This window comes from Oncorhynchus nerka, linkage group LG4, assembly GCF_034236695.1.
Source record: "Oncorhynchus nerka isolate Pitt River linkage group LG4, Oner_Uvic_2.0, whole genome shotgun sequence".
Lineage (NCBI taxonomy): Eukaryota > Metazoa > Chordata > Actinopteri > Salmoniformes > Salmonidae > Oncorhynchus > Oncorhynchus nerka.
The window spans coordinates 101387885-101410147 of NC_088399.1; the positions used below are offsets into that span (position 1 = coordinate 101387885).

General features: G+C 43.7%; 1 protein-coding gene across 1 annotated transcript in view; it reads right to left on the reverse strand.

Annotated features, from left to right (window-relative positions):
* Positions 1 to 22263, reverse strand: part of LOC135571492 (type 2 phosphatidylinositol 4,5-bisphosphate 4-phosphatase-like) — a 46414-nt gene that overhangs the window by 12385 nt on the left and 11766 nt on the right. The window contains exon 2 of the mRNA XM_065018069.1: positions 7757 to 7905. Coding sequence (XP_064874141.1) covers positions 7757 to 7905 — 149 coding nt within the window. The remainder of the gene's footprint in view (positions 1 to 7756; positions 7906 to 22263) is intronic.

The following is a 22263-nucleotide window of genomic DNA, read 5'->3' on the forward strand; positions in this document are numbered from 1 at the left end:
GTGGAGACCGTCACACCAAGTGGAGACCTTCACACCAAATGGAGACCTTCACACCAAATGGATACCTTCACACCAAATGGAGATCTTCACACCAAATGGAGACCTTCACACCAAATTGAGACCTTCACACCAAATGGAGACCTTCACACCCAATGGAGACCTTCACACCAAATGGAGACCTTCACACCAAATGGAGACGTTCACACCAAATGTCATTGAATAAACACAGCTGCTGTAGCTACAGAGCCGTCAGAAGGTTTTCACACCCCTTGACTTTTTCCATATTTTGTTGTGTTAAAATCTGTACTTAAAATGTATTAAATTGAGCTTTTTTTTCAACCAATACCCCACAATGTCAAATCAGAATTCAGTTTTTTTTTAATGTTTTACAAATTAATTTAAAAAAAAGAAAAGCTGAAATGTCTTGGGTCAATAAACCCCTTTGTTATGGTAAGGAGCCTAAATAAGTTCAGGAGTAAAGAATGTACTTAACAAGTCACATAATAAGTGGCATGGACTCACTCTGTGTGCAATAACAGTGTTTAACATGATATTTGAATGACTACCTCATCCCTGTACCCCTCACATACAATTATCTGTAAGGTCCCTCATCTCTGTACCCCACACATACAATTATCTGTAGTCCCTCAGTTGAGCAGTGAATTTCAAACACAAGACCAGGAAGGTTTTCCAATGCCTCGGAAGGAAGGGCACCTATTGGTAGATGGGTAAAAAAAAAGAAAACAGACATTGAATATCCTTTTGAGCATGGTGATAATGCCTGTCCTGACCTCGAGCCTGCCTGCCTGTCCATAATGCCTGCCCTGACCTCGAGCCTGCCTGCCTGTCCATACTGCCTGCCTTGACCTCGAGCCTGCCTGCCTGTCCATACTGCCTGCCCTGACCTCGAGCCTGCCTGCCTGACCATACTGCCTGCCCTGACCTCCAGCCTGCCTGCCTGTCCATACTGCCTGTCCTGACCTCCAGCCTGCCTGACCATACTGCCTGTCCTGACCTCCAGCCTGCCTGCCACTCTGTACCTCCTGAACTCTGACCTTGTCATGATATTTTGCCTGTCCTGACCTCCAGCCTGCCTGCCACTCTGCCTGCCTGCCACTCTACCTTGTCCTGTCCTGACCTCTGAGCCTGCCTGTCCTCCATGATCCATTTTACTGCCTGTCCTGACCTCCAGCCTGCCTGACCATACTGCCTGTCCTGACCTCCAGCCTGCCTGCCACTCTGTACCTCCTGAACTCTGACCTTGTCATGATATTTTGCCTGTCCTGACCTCCAGCCTGCCTGCCACTCTGTACCTCCTGGACTCTGACCTTGTCATGATATTTTGCCTGTCCTGACCTCCAGCCTGCCTGTCCATACTGCCTGTCCTGACCTCCAGCCTGCCTGCCCATACTGCCTGTCCTGACCTCCAGCCTGCCTGTCCATACTGCCTGTCCTGACCTCCAGCCTGCCTGACCATACTGCCTGTCCTGACCTCCAGCCTGCCTGTCCATACTGCCTGTCCTGACCTCCAGCCTGCCTGTCCATACTGCCTGTCCTGACCTCCAGCCTGCCTGTCCATATCCTGACCTCCAGCCTGCCTGTCCTGACCCTGACCTCCAGCCTGCCTGTCCATACTGCCTGCCCTGACCTCCAGCCTGCCTGGCACTCTGTACCTCCTGGACTCTGACCTTGTCATGATATTTAGCCTGTCCTGACCTCCAGCCTGCCTGTCCTGACCTCCAGCCTGCCTGACCATACTGCCTGCCCTGACCTCCAGCCTGCCTGCCTGTCCTGACCTCCAGCCTGCCTGCCACTCTGTACCTCCTGAACTCTGACCTTGTCATGATATGTTGTCTGTCCACGACCTGTCTCTTGCCTGCCCCTTGGATACTAATAAATATCAGAGACTTCTGCCTCCCGTGTCTGCATCTGGGTCTCGTCCTGTGCCCTTGTAAATACACCCAGTCACTAAAAAGATGCAGGTATCCTTCCAAACTCAGTTGCCGGAGAGGAAGGAAACCGCTCAGCGATTTAACCATGAGGCCAATGGTGACTTTAAAACAGCAACAGAGTTGAATGTTTGTGATAAGAGAAAACTGAGGATGGATCAACAACATTGTAGTTACTCCACAATACTAACCTAACTGACAGAGTTTAATGGCTGTGATAAGAGAGAACTGAGGATGGATCAACAACGTTGTAGTTACTCCACAATACTAACCTAAATGTATATATTCCAAAACATGCATCCTGTTTGCAACTAGGCCCTAAAGGAATACTACAAAACGTTTGCCAAAGCAATTCACTTTTTATGTTTGGGGCAATACATTATTGAGTACCACTCTTCATATTTTCAAGCATAATGGTGGCTGCATCATGTTATGGGTATGCTTGTAATCATTAAGGACTGTTCAGGATGAAAAAAGAAATGGAATGGAGCTAAGCACAGTCAAAATCGTAGAGGAAAACCTGCTTCAGTCTGCTTTCCACCAGACACTGGGAGATGAATTCACCTTTCAGCAGGACAAAAACCTGGTTCAGTCTGCTTTCCACCAGACGCTGGGAGATGAACTCACCTTTCAGCAGGACAAAAACCTACAACACAAGGCCACATCTACACGGGAGTTACTTATCAAGAAGACAGTGAATGTTCTTCAGTGGCCATGTTTACAGGTTGACTTAAATCTACTTGGAAATCTTTGACAAGGCCTGAAAATAGTTGTCTAGCAATGAACAACAACCAATTTGACAGAGCTTGAAGAATTTAGAAAATAATACAAATGTTGCACAATCCAGGTGTGGAACGCTCTTAGAGATTTACCCAGAATGACTCACAGCTCTTAGAGCCTGACCCAGAAAGACTCGCTGTCACGCCATGACCTTAGAGGGCCTTTTTATTCTCTATTTGGTTAGGTCAGGGTGGGCAATCTATGTTGCATTTTCTATGTTGGCCTGTTGTGGTTCCCAATAAGAGGCAGCTGTCTATCGTTGTCTCTGATTAGGGATCCTACTTAGGCAGCCTTTTTCCCCACCTTAGTTTGTGGGATCTTGATTTTGCATAGTTACTGTGTAGCCTGCAGAACGTTCCGGTCATTTATATATTTTAAATTTTTTGGTGTTCATCTATTAAAAGAAAGATGTACGCTTACCACGCTGCACCTTGGTCTCCTCATTCCGACGACGAGCGAAACACTCACAGCTGTAATCACTGCCAAAGGTGATTCTACAGTACAAAGTATTGACTCAGGAGTGTGAATAGTTATGTACAGTTAGTGAGATATTTCTGCAATTCTTTTTCAAAAGTTTTGAAAAATGTCTACAGACATGTTTGTCATTTAGGGGGTATTGTGATGTCATTATGGGGTATTGTGATGTCATTATGGGGAATTATGTGTAGATGGGTGAGAAATATTTAATATTTTATTTTATTCAGGCTGTTACAACAAAATGTTGAATAAGTCAAGGGGTATGAATACTTTCTTTAAGGCATTTTACATCCCATTTGTATACATTTGGGACACATCCAGTCCCATTCTGATTAGTCCAAATTCTGCCCAGTCATGGCTATGGATTTAAGTGTATCAACCCCAGCAGGTTTGGGTTGAGTCTAGACAGAGCAGAGCAGAGCAGTACAGCACTGCTACTAATAGCCTCTTATTGAGGTCAGCCCCGGGCCGATGGGATCGACTGACAGACAAACCTTCTCAGCTGAGACGTAGTATTGTAGGGTCTGTAGTACTGTAGTATTGTAGGGTCTGTAGTACTGTAGGGTCTGTAGTACTGTAGGGTCTGTAGTACTGTAGGGTCTGTAGTACTTTAGGGTCTGTAGTACTGTAGGGTCTGTAGTACTGTAGTACTGTAGGGTCTGTAGTACTGTAGGGTCTGTCGTACTGTAGTACTGTAGGGTCTGTAGTACTGTAGGGTCTGTAGTACTGTAGGGTCTGTCGTACTGTAGTACTGTAGGGTCTGTAGTACTGTAGGGTCTGTAGTACTGTAGGGTCTGTAGTACTGTAGTACTGTAGTGTCTGTAGTACTGTAGTGTCTGTAGTACTGTAGTACTGAAGGGTCTGTAGTACTGTAGTGTCTGTAGTACTGTAGTGTCTGTAGTACTGTAGGGTCTGTAGTACTGTAGTACTGTAGGGTCTGTAGTACTGTAGTGTCTGTAGTACTGTAGTGTCTGTAGTACTGTAGTGGTCTGTAGTACTGTAGTGTCTGTAGTACTGTAGGGTCTGTAGTACTGTAGGGTCTACAGTACTACTGTACTACAGCCCCTTCAGTACTACAGTACAACAGACCCTACAGTACTACAGACCCTACAGTACTACAGACCTTACAGTACTACAGTACTACAGACCCTACAGTACTACAGACCCTACAGTACTACAGTACTACAGACCCTACAGTACTACAGACCCTACAGACTCTACCGTACTACAGTACTACAGACCCTACAGTACTACAGTACAACAGACCCTACAGTACTACAGACCCTACAGTACTACTGTACTACAGACCCTACAGTACTACAGACCCTACAGTACTACTGTACTACAGACCCTACAGTACTACAGACCCTACAGTACTACAGTACTACAGACCCTACAGTACTACAGACCCTACAGTACTACAGACCCTACAGTACTACAGACCCTACAGTACTACAGTACTACAGACCCTACAGTACTACAGACCCTACTACAGACCCTACAGTACTACAGTACTACAGACCCTACAGTACTACAGACCCTACAGTACTACAGACCCTACAGTACTACAGTACTACAGACCCTACAGTACTACAGACCCTACAGTACTACAGACCCTACAGTACTATACAGTACTACAGACCCTACAGACCAGTACTACAGTACTACAGACCCTACAGTACTACAGTACTACAGACCCTACAGTACTACAGACCCTACAGTACTACAGACCCCACAGTACTACAGTACTACAGTACGACAGACCCTACAGTACTACAGACCCCACAGTACTACAGTACTACAGTACGACAGACCCTACAGTACTACAGTACTACAGTACGACAGACCCTACAGTACTACAGTACTACAGTATGACAGACCCTACAGTACTACAGACCCTACAGTACTACAGACCCTACAGTACTACAGTACTACAGACCCTACAGTACTACAGACCCCACAGTACTACAGTACTACAGTACGACAGACCCCACAGTACTACAGTACTACAGTACGACAGACCCTACAGTACTACAGTACTACAGTACGACAGACCCTACCGTACTACAGTACTACAGACCCTACAGTACTACAGACCCCACAGTACTACAGTACTACAGACCCTACAGACCCTACCGTACTACAGTACTACAGACCCTACAGTACTACAGACCCTACAGTACTACAGTACTACAGTACGACAGACCCTACAGTACTACAGTACTACAGGACATGTGGTTTTGAGATAACGTTGCAGTTTTAAAGCAAGTTTGTTGCAAATCTATACATTTTCCCATGGGGAAGATTTAGCAGTTTTTAAAATGATACACAATATATACGGAAGTATGGGGACACCTTTTAGTGGGTTTGGCTATTTCAGCTACACTCGTATACAGAATCAGGTACACCGCCATGCAATCTCCATAGACAAACAAGTGGCAGTAGAATGGCCTTACTGAAGAGCTCGGTGACTTTTAAAGTGGCACCGTCATAGGATGCCACCTTTCCAACAAGTCAGTTCATCAAATTTCTGCCCCGGTCAACTGTCAGTGCTGTCATTACGAAGTGGAAACATCTAGGAGGAACAATGGCTCAGCTGCGAAGTGGTAGGCCACAGAAGCTCACAGAACAGGACCACCGAGTACTGAAGCGTGGAAAAATCGTCTGTCCTCAGTTGCAACACTCACTACCGAGTTCCAAACTGCCCCTGGAAGCAACGTCAGCACAAAGAACTGTTCGTCGGGAGCTTCATCAAATTGGTTCCGTGGCCGAGCAGCCGCACACAAGCCTCAGATCACCATGCGCAATGCATAGTGCCAGCTGTAACATTTGGTGGAGGAAGAATAATGTTCTGGGGCTGTTTTTCATGGTTCGGGCCCGTTAGTTCCAGTGAAGGGAAATCTTAATGCTACAGCATACAATGACATTCTAGATGATTCTGTGCTTCCAACTTTGTGGCAACAGTTTGGGGAAGGCCCTTTACTGTTTCAGCATGACAATGACCCCGTGCACAAAGCGAGGTCCATACAGAAATGGTTTGTCGAGATCGGTGTGGAAGAACTTGACTGGTATACACAGAGCCCTGACCTCAACCTCATCGAACACCTTTGGGATGAATTGGAACGCCGACTGCGAGCCAGGCCTAATCACCCAACATCAGTGCCCGACCTCATGAATGCTCTTGTGGCTGAATGGAAGCAAGTCCCCGCAGCAATGTTCCAACATCTAGTGGAAAGCCTTCCCAGAAGAGTGGAGGATGTTATAGCAGCAATGTTCCAACATCTAGTAGAAAGCCTTCCCAGAAGAGTGGAGGCTGTTATAGCAGCAATGTTCCAACATCTAGTGGAAAGCCTTCCCAGAAGAGTGGAGGCTGTTATAGCAGCAATGTTCCAACATCTAGTGGAAAGCCTTCCCAGAAGAGTGGAGGCTGTTATAGCAGCAATGTTCCAACATCTAGTGGAAAGCCTTCCCAGAAGAGTGGAGGCTGTTATAGCAGCAATGTTCCTACATCTAGTGGAAAGCCTTCCCAGAAGAGTGGAGGCTGTTATAGCAGCAATGTTCCAACATCTAGTGGAAAGCCTTCCCAGAGGAGTGGAGGCTGTTATAGCAGCAATGTTCCAACATCTAGTGGAAAGCCTTCCCAGAAGAGTGGAGGCTGTTATAGCAGCAATGTTCCAACTCTATATTAATGCCTTCCCAGAAGAGTGGAGGCTGTTATAGCAGCAAAGGGGGACCAACTCCATATTAATGCCCATGATTTTGGAAAGAGATGTTGGACGAGCAGATGTTCACTTACCTTTGGATCTGATTGAAAGTGAATAACAAAATCAATGAAGCCCCCCTGGTCGGTAGTCTAAATCACTAACTTACCAATCTAAATCATGAAGCCCCCCTGGTCGGTAGTCTAAATCACTAACTTACCAATCTAAATCATGAAGCCTCCCCGGTAGTCTAAATCACTAACTTACCAATCTAAATCATGAAGCCTCCCCCCGGTAGTCTAAATCACTAACTTACCAATCTAAATCATGAAGCCCCCCCCCCCCTGGTAGTCTAAATCACTAACTTACCAATCTAAATCATGAAGCCCCCCCAATGGTCCCCCCCCCCCCGTAGTCTAAATCACTAACTTACCAATCTAAATCATGAAGCCCCCCCGTCGGTAGTCTAAATCACTAACTTACCAATCTAAATCATGAAGCCCCCCCGGTAGTCTAAATCACTAACTTACCAATCTAAATCATGAAGCCCCCCCCGGTAGTCTAAATCACTAACTTACCAATCTAAATCATGAAGCCCCCCCCCGGTCGGTAGTCTAAATCATTTTAGCTGGTTCATCAAAATACTGATCATCAGTGAATAACAAGAGAGAAAAAACACACAACGACATTTCTTTGACCATGAGTGAGTTCCCCAAAATAAAATGGATCTGTGGGCCTACAAAGGTCTGCCAGTCCCTGCAGTAGGTACTGTAGGTCACCACACACAGACACACACACACAGAGACACACACACAGAGACACACACACACAGGTGCAGGTGAGTCTTACCGTGGCCTCGTTGCACACAGTGCACTTCACCACGTGCTGCTGCAGCTTGCCATCCAGGTTAATGAGAGACTGACACACCCGGCAGTTGATGACGGGTACCCCCCCTGGGTCGGGACTGGCGATGGCTGTGTAGGGGGGAGGGAGTTCAGCTGGAGGGGAGAGAGACACAGCAGCTGGTTCATGATGTATGTTCAGCCCTACAGGCACATTAGATACACACACTGTGCAAATATTAGACAGGTCACATATGATCCACTCTGGGCCACACTAGACTCTGGGCCACACCAGACTCTGGGCCACACTAGACTCTGGGCCACACTAGACTCTGGGCCACACTAGACTCTGGGCCACACTAGACTCTGGGCCACACTAGACTCTGGGCCACACCAGACTCTGGGCCACACCAGACTCTGGGCCACACTAGACCCCACTAGACTCTGGGCCACACTAGACTCTGGGCCACACTAGACCCCACTAGACTCTGGGCCACACTAGACTCTGGGCCACACCAGACTCTGGGCCACACTAGACCCCACTAGACTCTGGGCCACACTAGACTCTGGGCCACATTAGACCCCACTAGACTCTGGGCCACACTAGACTCTGGGCCACACTAGACTCTGGGCCACACTAGACCCCACTAGACTCTGGGCCACACTAGACTCTGGGCCACACCAGACTCTGGGCCACACTAGACTCTGGGCCACACTAGACTCTGGGCCACACTAGACCCCACTAGACTCTGGGCCACACTAGACTCTGGGCCACACTAGACCCCACTAGACTCTGGGCCACACTAGACTCTGGGCCACACCAGACTCTGGGCCACACTAGACTCTGGGCCACACTAGACTCTGGGCCACACTAGACTCTGGGCCACACTAGACCCCACTAGACTCTGGGCCACACTAGACTCTGGGCCACACTAGACTCTGGGCCACACCAGACTCTGGGCCACACTAGACTCTGGGCCACACCAGACTCTGGGCCACACTAGACTCTGGGCCACACTAGACTCTGGGCCACACCAGACTCTGGGCCACACCAGACTCTGGGCCACACTAGACCCCACTAGACTCTGGGCCACACTAGACTCTGGGCCACACTAGACTCCGGGCCACACTAGACTCTGGGCCACACCAGACTCTGGGCCACACTAGACTCTGGGCCACACTAGACTCTGGGCCACACTAGACTCTGGGCCACACCAGACTCTGGGCCACACCAGACTCTGGGCCACACTAGACCCCACTAGACTCTGGGCCACACTAGACCCCACTAGACTCTGGGCCACACTAGACCCCCACTAGACTCTGGGCCACACTAGACCCCACTAGACTCTGGGCCACACTAGACCCCCACTAGACTCTGGGCCACACTAGACTCTGGGCCACACTAGACCCCACTAGACTCTGAGCCACACTAGACCCCACTAGACTCTGAGCCACACTAGACCCCACTAGACTCTGAGCCACACTAGACCCCACTAGACTCTGGGCCACACTAGACCCCACTAGACTCTGAGCCACACTAGACCCCACTAGACTCTGGGCCACACTAGACCCCCACTAGACTCTGGGCCACACTAGACCCCACTAGACTCTGGGCCACACTAGACCCCACTAGACTCTGAGCCACACTAGACCCCACTAGACTCTGAGCCACACTAGACCCCACTAGACTCTGAGCCACACTAGACCCCACTAGACTCTGAGCCACACTAGACCCCACTAGACTCTGGGCCACACTAGACCCCCACTAGACTCTGGGCCACACTAGACCCCACTAGACTCTGGGCCACACTAGACCCCACTAGACTCTGAGCCACACTAGACCCCACTAGACTCTGAGCCACACTAGACCCCACTAGACTCTGAGCCACACTAGACCCCACTAGACTCTGGGCCACACTAGACCCCACTAGACTCTGAGCCACACTAGACCCCACTAGACTCTGGGCCACACTAGACCCCACTAGACTCTGAGCCACACTAGACCCCACTAGACTCTGGGCCACACTAGACCCCACTAGACTCTGAGCCACACTAGACCCCACTAGACTCTGAGCCACACTAGACTCTGAGCCACACTAGACCCCACTAGACTCTGAGCCACACTAGACCCCACTAGACTCTGAGCCACACTAGACCCCACTAGACTCTGAGCCACACTAGACCCCACTAGACTCTGAGCCACACTAGACCCCACTAGACAGAAGCACTCCATGTTATGTTAATCCCACAGCCAACCATCCCTCTAGACAGAAGCACACCATGTTATGTTAATCCCACGACCAACCATCCTTCTAGACAGAAGCACTCCATGTTATGTTAATCCCACGACCAACCATCCCACTAGTTACCCCTTATTCCACACTAAGCCTTTTATGCTCCGTGGTTCCTCAACTGCAGTCACTGTGGAACTCTCCATCTTGTCTTTATGAACCCACCCTACCTTCCCCTATGCTGCTTCCTTCGCTTGTTCTTCTCCTGATGTGATAACATCTTGACTCAGTAACACGTTAAAAATCAATCAAATGTATTTATAAAGCCCTGATCAGCTTACATCAGCCGATGTCACAAAGTGCTGTACAGAAACCCAGCCTAAAACCCTAAACAGCAAGCAATGCAGGTGTAGAAGCACGACGGCAAGGAAAAACTCCCTAGAAAGGCGAGAACCGAGGAAGAAACCTAGAGAGGAACCAGGCTCTGAGGGGTGGCTAGGAAAAACTCCCTAGAAAGGCCAAAACCTAGGAAGAAACCTAGAGGAACCAGGCTCTGAGGGGTGGCTAGGAAAAACTCCCTAGAAAGGCCAAAACCTAGGAAGAAACCTAGAGGAACCAGGCTCCGAGGGGTGGCTAGGAAAAACTCCCTAGAAAGGCCAAAACCTAGGAAGAAACCTAGAGGAACCAGGCTCTGAGGGGTGGCTAGGAAAAACTCCCTAGAAAGGCCAAAACCTAGGAAGAAACCTAGAGGAACCAGGCTCTGAGGGGTGGCTAGGAAAAACTCCTAGAAAGGCCAAAACCTAGGAAGAAACCTAGAGGAACCAGGCTCCGAGGGGTGGCTAGGAAAAACTCCCTAGAAAGGCCAAAACCTAGGAAGAAACCTAGAGGAACCAGGCTCTGAGGGGTGGCTAGGAAAAACTCCCTAGAAAGGCCAAAACCTAGGAAGAAACCTAGAGAGGAACCAGGCTCTGAGGGGTGGCTAGGAAAAACTCCCTAGAAAGACAGAACCTAGGAAGAAACCTAGAGGAACCAGGCTCTGAGGGGTGGCTAGGAAAAACTCCCTAGAAAGGCCAAAACCTAGGAAGAAACCTAGAGGAACCAGGCTCTGAGGGGTGGCTAGGAAAAACTCCCTAGAAAGGCCAAAACCTAGGAAGAAACCTAGAGGAACCAGGCTCTGAGGGGTGGCTAGGAAAAACTCCCTAGAAAGGCCAAAACCTAGGAAGAAACCTAGAGGAACCAGGCTCTGAGGGGTGGCTAGGAAAAACTCCCTAGAAAGGCCAAAACCTAGGAAGAAACCTAGAGGAACCAGGCTCCGAGGGGTGGCTAGGAAAAACTCCCTAGAAAGGCCAAAACCTAGGAAGAAACCTAGAGGAACCAGGCTCTGAGGGGTGGCTAGGAAAAACTCCCTAGAAAGGCCAAAACCTAGGAAGAAACCTAGAGGAACCAGGCTCCGAGGGGTGGCTAGGAAAAACTCCCTAGAAAGGCCAAAACCTAGGAAGAAACCTAGAGGAACCAGGCTCTGAGGGGTGGCTAGGAAAAACTCCCTAGAAAGGCCAAAACCTAGGAAGAAACCTAGAGGAACCAGGCTCTGAGGGGTGGCTAGGAAAAACTCCCTAGAAAGGCCAAAACCTAGGAAGAAACCTAGAGGAACCAGGCTCTGAGGGGTGGCTAGGAAAAACTCCCTAGAAAGGCCAAAACCTAGGAAGAAACCTAGAGGAACCAGGCTCTGAGGGGTGGCTAGGAAAAACTCCCTAGAAAGACAGAACCTAGGAAGAAACCTGGAGAGGAACAGTGTTGCTGTGTACTGTTTTTGCTACCATATATCAACCTGTGTAATGCTGTCCTCCTCCTCATCCTCCTCATCCTCCTCCTCCGCCTCCTCCTCCTCATTCTGAGGTTCAGACTCCATGCAGTGGTAAATGTGCTGCTCACAATTGACAGCAGCAACATGTGTTGATATAGGGTGTTGATATAGGGTGTTGATATAGGGTGTTGATATAGTGTGTTGATATAGTGTTGATATAGGGTGTTGATATAGGGTGTTGATATAGTGTTGATATAGGGTGTTGATATAGGGTGTTGATATAGTGTGTTGATATAGTGTTGATATAGGGTGTTGATATAGGGTGTTGATATAGTGTGTTGATATAGGGTGTTGATATAGGGTGTTGATATAGGGTATTGATATAGGGTGTTGATATAGGGTGTTGGTATAGGGTGTTGGTATAGGGTGTTGATATAGGGTGTTGATATAGGGTGTTGATATAGGGTGTTGATATAGTGTGTTGATATAGTGTTGATATAGTGTTGGTATAGGGTGTTGATATAGGGTGTTGATATAGGGTGTTGATATAGTGTTGATATAGGGTGTTGATATAGTGTGTTGATATAGTGTTGATATAGTGTGTTGATATAGTGTTGATATAGTGTTGATATAGTGTTGATATAGGGTGTTGATATAGAGTGTTGATATAGTGTTGATATAGTGTTGATATAGGGTGTTGATATAGTGTTGATATAGTGTTGATATAGGGTGTTGATATAGTGTTGATATAGGGTGTTGATATAGGGTGTTGATATAGGGTGTTGATATAGGGTGTTGATATAGTGTTGATATAGGGTGTTGATATAGTGTTGATATAGTGTTGATATAGGGTGTTGATATAGTGTGTTGATATAGGGTGTTGATATAGGGTGTTGATATAGGGTGTTGATATAGTGTTGATATAGGGTGTTGATATAGTGTTGATATAGTGTTGATATAGGGTGTTGATATAGGGTGTTGATATAGGGTGTTGATATAGGGTGTTGATATAGTGTTGATATAGTGTGTTGATATAGTGTTGATATAGTGTGTTGATATAGGGTGTTGATATAGGGTGTTGATATAGTGTTGATATAGGGTGTTGATATAGTGTTGATATAGTGTTGATATAGGGTGTTGATATAGGGTGTTGATATAGTGTTGATATAGTGTTGATATAGTGTTGATATAGGGTGTTGATATAGGGTGTTGATATAGGGTGTTGATATAGTGTTGATATAGGGTGTTGATATAGTGTTGATATAGTGTTGATATAGGGTGTTGATATAGGGTGTTGATATAGGGTGTTGATATAGGGTGTTGATATAGTGTTGATATAGGGTGTTGATATAGTGTTGATATAGTGTGTTGATATAGGGTGTTGATATAGGGTGTTGATATAGTGTTGATATAGGGTGTTGATATAGGGTATTGATATAGGGTGTTGGTATAGTGTGTTGGTATAGCTGTGTTGGTATAGGGTGTTGGTATAGTGTGTTGGTATAGCTGTGTTGGTATAGTGTGTTGGTATAGTGTGTTGGTATAGTGTTGATATAGTGTTGATATAGGGTGTTGATATAGTGTTGATATAGTGTTGATATAGTGTTGATATAGGGTGTTGATATAGGGTGTTGATATAGGGTGTTGATATAGTGTTGATATAGTGTTGATATAGAGTGTTGATATAGGGTGTTGATATAGGGTGTTGATATAGTGTTGATATAGTGTTGATATAGGGTGTTGATATAGTGTTGATATAGGGTGTTGATATAGTGTTGATATAGGGTGTTGATATAGTGTTGATATAGGGTGTTGATATAGTGTTGATATAGGGTGTTGATATAGTGTTGATATAGTGTTGGTATAGTGTTGATATAGTGTTGATATAGGGTGTTGATATAGTGTTGGTATAGGGTGTTGATATAGGGTGTTGATATAGGGTGTTGATATAGTGTTGATATAGGGTGTTGGTATAGTGTGTTGATATAGGGTGTTGATATAGGGTGTTGATATAGGGTGTTGATATAGTGTTGATATAGGGTGTTGATATAGGGTGTTGATATAGGGTGTTGATATAGGGTGTTGATATAGTGTTGATATAGTGTTGATATAGGGTGTTGATATAGTGTTGATATAGTGTTGATATAGGGTGTTGATATAGGGTGTTGATATAGTGTTGATATAGGGTGTTGATATAGGGTGTTGATATAGTGTTGATATAGTGTTGATATAGTGTTGATATAGGGTGTTGATATAGTGTGTTGATATAGTGTGTTGGTATAGGGTGTTGATATAGGGTGTTGATATAGTGTTGGTATAGGGTGTTGGTATAGGGTGTTGGTATAGCTGTGTTGGTATAGTGTGTTGGTATAGTGTGTTGGTATAGTGTTGATATAGTGTTGATATAGGGTGTTGATATAGTGTTGATATAGAGTGTTGATATAGGGTGTTGATATAGGGTGTTGATATAGTGTTGATATAGTGTTGATATAGTGTTGATATAGGGTGTTGATATAGTGTTGATATAGGGTGTTGATATAGTGTTGATATAGTGTTGATATAGGGTGTTGATATAGGGTGTTGATATAGTGTTGATATAGTGTTGATATAGTGTTGGTATAGTGTTGATATAGTGTTGATATAGGGTGTTGATATAGTGTTGGTATAGGGTGTTGATATAGGGTGTTGATATAGGGTGTTGATATAGTGTTGATATAGGGTGTTGATATAGTGTGTTGATATAGGGTGTTGATATAGGGTGTTGATATAGTGTGTTGATATAGTGTTGATATAGGGTGTTGATATAGGGTGTTGATATAGTGTTGATATAGGGTGTTGATATAGTGTTGATATAGGGTGTTGATATAGGGTGTTGATATAGTGTTGATATAGTGTTGGTATAGGGTGTTGATATAGTGTTGATATAGGGTGTTGATATAGTGTTGATATAGTGTTGATATAGTGTTGGTATAGGGTGTTGATATAGGGTGTTGATATAGGGTGTTGATATAGTGTTGATATAGGGTGTTGATATAGGGTGTTGATATAGGGTGTTGATATAGGGTGTTGATATAGTGTTGATATAGGGTGTTGATATAGGGTGTTGATATAGGGTGTTGATATAGTGTTGATATAGTGTTGATATAGGGTGTTGATATAGGGTGTTGATATAGGGTGTTGATATAGTGTTGATATAGTGTTGATATAGGGTGTTGATATAGTGTTGATATAGGGTGTTGATATAGGGTGTTGATATAGTGTTGATATAGGGTGTTGATATAGGGTGTTGATATAGTGTTGATATAGTGTGTTGATATAGTGTTGATATAGTGTTGGTATAGGGTGTTGATATAGTGTGTTGGTATAGGGTGTTGATATAGGGTGTTGGTATAGGGTGTTGGTATAGGGTGTTGGTATAGGGTGTTGGTATAGGGTGTTGATATAGGGTGTTGGTATAGTGTGTTGGTATAGTGTGTTGGTATAGTGTGTTGGTATAGTGTGTTGGTATAGTGTGTTGATATAGTGTTGATATAGTGTTGATATAGTGTTGATATAGGGTGTTGATATAGGGTGTTGATATAGTGTGTTGATATAGTGTGTTGATATAGGGTGTTGATATAGTGTGTTGATATAGTGTGTTGGTATAGTGTGTTGATATAGTGTGTTGATATAGTGTGTTGATATAGTGTGTTGATATAGTGTGTTGATATAGTGTGTTGATATAGTGTGTTGATATAGGGTGTTGATATAGGGTGTTGGTATAGTGTGTTGGTATAGTGTGTTGGTATAGTGTGTTGGTATAGTGTGTTGGTATAGTGTGTTGGTATAGTGTGTTGATATAGGGTGTTGATATAGTGTGTTGATATAGTGTGTTGGTATAGTGTGTTGATATAGTGTGTTGATATAGTGTGTTGATATAGGGTGTTGATATAGTGTGTTGATATAGTGTGTTGGTATAGTGTGTTGATATAGGGTGTTGATATAGTGTGTTGATATAGTGTGTTGGTATAGGTGTTGGTATAGTGTGTTGATATAGGGTGTTGATATAGTGTGTTGATATAGTGTGTTGGTATAGTGTTTGGTATAGTGTGTTGATATAGTGTGTTGATATAGGGTGTTGATATAGTGTGTTGATATAGTGTGTTGGTATAGTGTGTTGATATAGGGTGTTGATATAGTGTGTTGATATAGTGTGTTGGTATAGTGTGTTGGTATAGTGTGTTGATATAGGGTGTTGATATAGTGTGTTGATATAGGTGTTGGTATAGTGTGTTGGTATAGGGTGTTGATATAGTGTGTTGGTATAGTGTGTTGATATAGTGTGTTGATATAGTGTGTTGATATAGTGTGTTGATATAGTTGATATAGGTGTTGATATAGTGTGTTGATATAGTAGTGTTGGTATAGTGTGTTGATATAGGGTGTTGATATAGTGTGTTGATATAGTGTGTTGGTATAGTGTGTTGGTAGTGTGTTGTTTGATATAGGGTGTTGATATAGTGTGTTGATATAGTGTGTTGGTATAGTGTGTTGGAAATGATAATCTGTGTTGATATAGTGTGTTGATATAGTTCATCTGGTGTTGATATAGTGTGTTTATATAGTGTGTTAAATATAGTGTGTTGATATATGTTGATATAGTGTGTTGATATAGTGTGTTGGTATAGTGTGTTGATATAGGGTGTTGATATTAGTGACAAATAAATATTGGTATAGTGTTGATTGATTCAGTGTGATTCATGATTATGGATACAGTGTGTTAATATGGGTGTTGATATAGTGTGTTGGTATAGTGTGTTGATTAGGGTGTTGATATAGTGTGTTGATATAGTGTGTTGGTATCTCACCTCGCTGTGTTGGTATAGTGTGTTGATATAGGGTGTTGATATAGTGTGTTGATATGAGGATATTGGTATAGTGTGTTGGTATTGGGTGTTGATATAGTGTGTTGATATAGGGTGTTGATATAGTGTGTTGATATAGTGTGTTGGTATAGTGTGTTGATATAGTGTGTTGGTATAGTGTGTTGGTATAGTGTGTTGATATAGTGTGTTGATATAGGGTGTTAAATGAGGATCAAGTTAGCTATTAGCTTGCTACAAGAAAAGTGTTTTCACGCTAAATGATATTTCTGTGTTGATATAGTGTGTTGATATAGTGTGTTTAGGGCTATAGTGTTGATATAGTGTTGGTATAGTGTGTTGATATAGTGTGTTGATATAGTGTGTTGGTATAGTGTTGATATAGTGTTGATATAGTGTTGATATAGTGTGTTGGTATAGTGTTGATATAGTGTTGATATAGTGTTGGTATAGTGTTGATATAGGGTGTTGATATAGTGTTGATATAGTGTTGATATGTGTTGATATAGGGTGTTGAAAAATATAGTGTTGATTAGGTCTATCAGTGTTGATAAGTGTTGATATAGTGTTGATATAGTGTTGGTATAGTGTTGATATAGTGTGTTGATATAGTGTTGATATAGTGTTGATATAGTGTGTTGGTATAGTGTGTTGGTATAGTGTGTTGATATAGTGTGTTGATATAGTGTGTTGGTATAGTGTGTTGATATAGTGTGTTGATATAGTGTGTTGGTATAGTGTGTTGGTATAGTGTGTTGGTATAGTGTGTTGGTATAGTGTGTTGATATAGTGTGTTGGTATAGTGTGTTGGTATAGTGTGTTGGTATAAAAATATATAGGGTGTTGAATAGTGTTGATATAGAAGGTGTTGATATAGTGTTGGACATTCCCACTAAATCTGTTTTGATATAGTGTTGATATTGTTGGTAAGGGTGTTGGTATAGTGTGTTGATATAGGGGACTATCATGTTGGTATAGTGTGTCCATATAGCTAGTGTTGATAGCTGATCAAGGGTGTTGATATAGTGTGTTGGTATTGTGTTGATATAGTGTGTTGATATAGGGTGTTGATATAGGTTGTTGATATAGTGTGTTGATATAGTGTGTTGATATAGTGTGTTGATATAGTGTGTTGAGACATGAATACATTTTACATGCTGTGTTATTTGTGCTGGTCTAATTCCTCAAATGGAAAAGCAGAATAATCTGTGCTCTCTCTGATAGTAATAATAGGTAATGTCCCAGGATAGTAATCACAGTTCATCTGGTAATCTTCAATGTCCCAGGTATGTGGCAATGATGAATAAATCATTTTATCTTTACTTCAAAGTCAAATGTCTATATGTTATGTATAAATGGCATAGCTCTTCACTGTGTATGCATTGTTTCATAAAGTTTTTGTTCAAGTTTTTGACGTGATTGATGGGTGACTAGGCTCTCCCATTGGAATTGACAAATAAATATGCTCTATTCATTCATTCACATGATTCCCATTGATTCATGATTATGGATACTCATGAGTTAATCTCCCATTGAAACTCAAGCTAGAACATGCTCAAGTTAGTTGGAAACTCATAGCTGCAGCAGTGCTTCCCACAGAAATCAAAATACATCTCACCTCGCTCATAGCTGGTTGGCAGCAATGATAAGGGGCTGAAATAATAGCTCTCCACCGGCTGAAGGAGAAGAGGATATGGTAAAATGAGGATATGTTGCTAATAAACTCATCTAGCTAGCTCTCTTTGGAACTCAACAAAAAACTAGCCTTTGTTTTCACGTTACATTGTAAATATCTGACTGCTACTAGGGCATTATTATAATTATTATTATTATGTACCAGATAGCTCTCCCAAGACATAGCTAGCTACATAGCTCTCCCACATGGAAACTCAAGCTAGCTACACCAAATGCAAATTAAGACAATAAATATTAGATCAAATATAGAATACATTAATATATATATATATATGGCAACTCAAAGCTAGCTACATTTAGTTTGTTTGGATCAAGTTAGCTAAATCTAGCTTTGCTAGCTTGGACAGAAAAGTGTCCGCTAGAGATGACTCTCCTTGCAGGGATTTCTATTCTTGCATTATGTTTAGTTTGATGCTAATTAGCATTTTTCAAATCTGAGAGTAAATAGAATCAAATATATTGATAAAATCCCCTTGTCCGGCCTCCTGGGTGGCGCAGTGGTTAATAGCAGCTGTTGCAGTGCAGTTGTGCCACCAGAGACTCTGGGTTTGCGCTCTGTCGTAACCGGCCTCGAAATCGGGAGGGCGACACATGTTTGGCCTAGCGTCGTCCGGGTTAGGGAGGGCTTGGCGGTAGGGATGTCCTTGTCTCATCGGTGCACCGTGTTTCCTCCGACACATTGGTGCGGCTAGCTTCTGGGTTGGATGTGCTCTGTGTTAAGAAGCATGACTTTCAACCTTCATCTCTCCCGAGCCACTGACTAACAGGAGTTGTAGCGATGAGACAGTAGCTACTAAAACAATTGGATACCACATTAGAAATTGGAGTTCAGAAAAATGCAGGGGTCAAATTAAAAAGTATTGATATTTTTAAAAATCACCTTCTCTGTTCCGGAAGAGATGTGGAGGTACCCAGGCCCTATGTCAAAACATGACCCCATTTGTTGACTTTTGAAGTGGTTTTAAAATGTCAACATCAGGGAAAAATGTATGGTGGAAAAACATTTGAAACTATTTCCGTGTTTGCCGTGTCTAAGTTATGGCTCAGGAAGCGTCCAAAAGAATCAGGCCTTCATGGTCTAATTGCTGTCAAAGAAACTGTAAAGAAAGTCAATAAGAAGAAGAGACTTGTTTGGGCCAACCCAAACACAAGCAATGGACATTAGACTGGTGGAAATCTGTCCTTTGGGCTGATGAGTCCAAATTTTAGATTTTTAGTTCCAACCGCTGTGTCTTTGTGAGATGCGCTTAGTGGGACTAAACAGTTGAACTATTTGTTTTTCAACAGGACAATAAACCCAAAACACACCTCCAGGCTATGAAGGTCTATTTGATCAAGAAGGAGAGTGATGGTGATACATCAACAGTCCTGGCCTCCACAATCACCTGTGCTCAATTTAATTGAGATGGTTGAACCAAAGGAACCCAGGGTTCAGCCAGCAGAGTGCACCCTAGCATATGTGGGAACTCCTTCAAGACTGTTGGAATAGCATTCCAGGTGAAGCTGGTTGAGAGAATGCCAGAGTGTGCAAAAATGTCATCGAGGCAAAGGGTGGCCTTTGAAGAAACTAAAATATTTTTTTTATTTGTTTAATACTTTTATGGTTACTACATGATTCCATGGTGTTATTTCAAGTTTTGACGTCTTCACTATTATTATACAATGTAGCCATTTTTTCAAATAAAGAAAAACCCTTGAATCAGAGTATGCCCTGTAGCCAAACTTCTGACTGGTACTCTAGTTCTCCCATATGGCAACTCAGGAAGCTAACCTACATAGCTCTCCCCAAGGCGATTCTTCCAGGCAGAAGTTTGCATCCTGTAGCTCTTGAAACTCATAGCTAGCTAATAGCTCTCCCACTGCTGGATCTCCTCATAGCTTCAATAGCTCTCTCCACGGCTGGAAACTCATAGCTAGCTACCATAGCTCTCCCACTTCGCCCAACTCTCCAGCTCCTTTAGCTAAATCCAGATCTCCCATGTTCTGGAAACTCAAAACCTAGCCCCGTACAAATCAGCTCTCCCACTTGGAAAATCTGGACCCTCTATTTCTGAAACTATCTCTCCCATTGTCGCAACCCCATTACCAGCCTGTTCAACCTCTCCATACTTGGATCCTCAAGCTTGCAAAAGCTGCCGAGCTCTCCCCTCTTCAAGGGAGACACCTGGAAAAACTGCTATAGCTAGATACATCCTGCCCTGCCTATCTACTTGAAACTCAAGCTAACAAACAGGTCTCTGACCACTTGGATACTCATAGCTCCGCTGACAATCTGGTCTCCCACTTGGTCAACTCATAGCTAGTGACATGCCTCTCCCCACTTGGAAACTCAGTAGCTAGCTTCATAGCTCTCCCACTTGAAACTCATATTAGCGACATAGCTCTCCCACTTTACTGGTCAATCATAAAAAGACAGTACTGTGCAGCCGTCTTCATCGACCTCGCCAAGGCTTTCGACTCTGTCAATCACCATATTCTTATCGGCAGACTCAATAGCCTCGGTTTCGGAAACTCAGACAGAGTAGCTCGGAGGGCATGCTGTCCCCTGGAAACTCATAGGGGTGCCACAGGCTTCCCACTTGGAAACTCATTTCTCTGTATATATCAATGATGTTGCTCTTGCCCACTTTCCCTGAAACTCATAGCACCATTCTATATACTCTCCCACATTGGACACTGTGCTAGCTAACCTCCAAACTCTCCATACAGCAACTTCATGGCCTCCAACTGCTCTTAACTAAAACCAAATGCATGCTTTTCAACCGATCGCTGCCTGCACCCGCATGCCCGACTAGCATCACCACCCTGGATGCTCTCCCACCTTGAATATGTGGACATCTATAAGTACCTAGGTGTCTGGCTAGACTGCAAACTCTCCTTCCAGACTCACAAACATCTCCAACTTGGAAATCAAATCAAGAGTCGGCTTTCTATTCATAGCCTCCTTCACTCCTCACTTGGAAACTCATAGCTAAAACTGACTATTCTCCCACATTTCGGCAACTCATCTACTAAATGGCTCTCCAACACTTGGAAACTCATAAACTGGACATAGCTCTTCCATGTGCCATCAACTTTGCTGAAACATTTTTGCTAAACCTCAAGCTTACCCTAGTAAAACTGATATGTCATCTACAAAAATGGCCCACCACTGGGAACCCTGGTTGTGACCCTCGTCTTGCCGTCACACAACATGGTGGTCATCTGACAACAATGCTGAATCCACTTTCTCAGTTCACTGGTAATATAAATCCGTAGCACACGCTCCAGCTATGTTTGTATCTTACTGATCCCAAACAGCACCTCATTTCACCTTTCTTCCAGTAAATGCTGTGGATAAAATAAAAATGGTGAAGTTAACTTTTATCTCCCTCACCAGTTAAACATCAGCTATCCAGCAGCTAAATATGCTATGTATAGTCAGAGCAAATGTAGCCCACCTAATACACCTACCTGGTCCCCATACTGTTTTTATACATGTTTTTTTTTTTATTTATTTATCTTCTAAATCAAGCACACCAATATCTCTACCTGTACATGACCATCTGATCATTTATCACCCCAGTCTAATAAGGGAGAACATGTAATGTAACATCTAATGCCTCTGAAAACACTGACTAACTGCCCATTTTTTTCCTACTGTCACAGGGTTGTCATTCAAAAACAGTGTAACTCAAAGTTGTCTGCCACACTATATTCCAACAATAGAATTAGAATATGTTTAAATTTTCCTGGTTAAATACAGTTCAAATAAAATTCCTCCAATTAAAATGCAGCCCTAAAAAAACAGATTGGAAATGATGACAAACAAGTGAAATGCTTTAATGGAGGGCAGCTAGTTGGCTGAATAGCTTTAATGGAGGGCAGCTAGCCAGCTGGTAGTCTCAGTCTCATGGAGGGCAGATAGCCGGCTGGTAGTCTC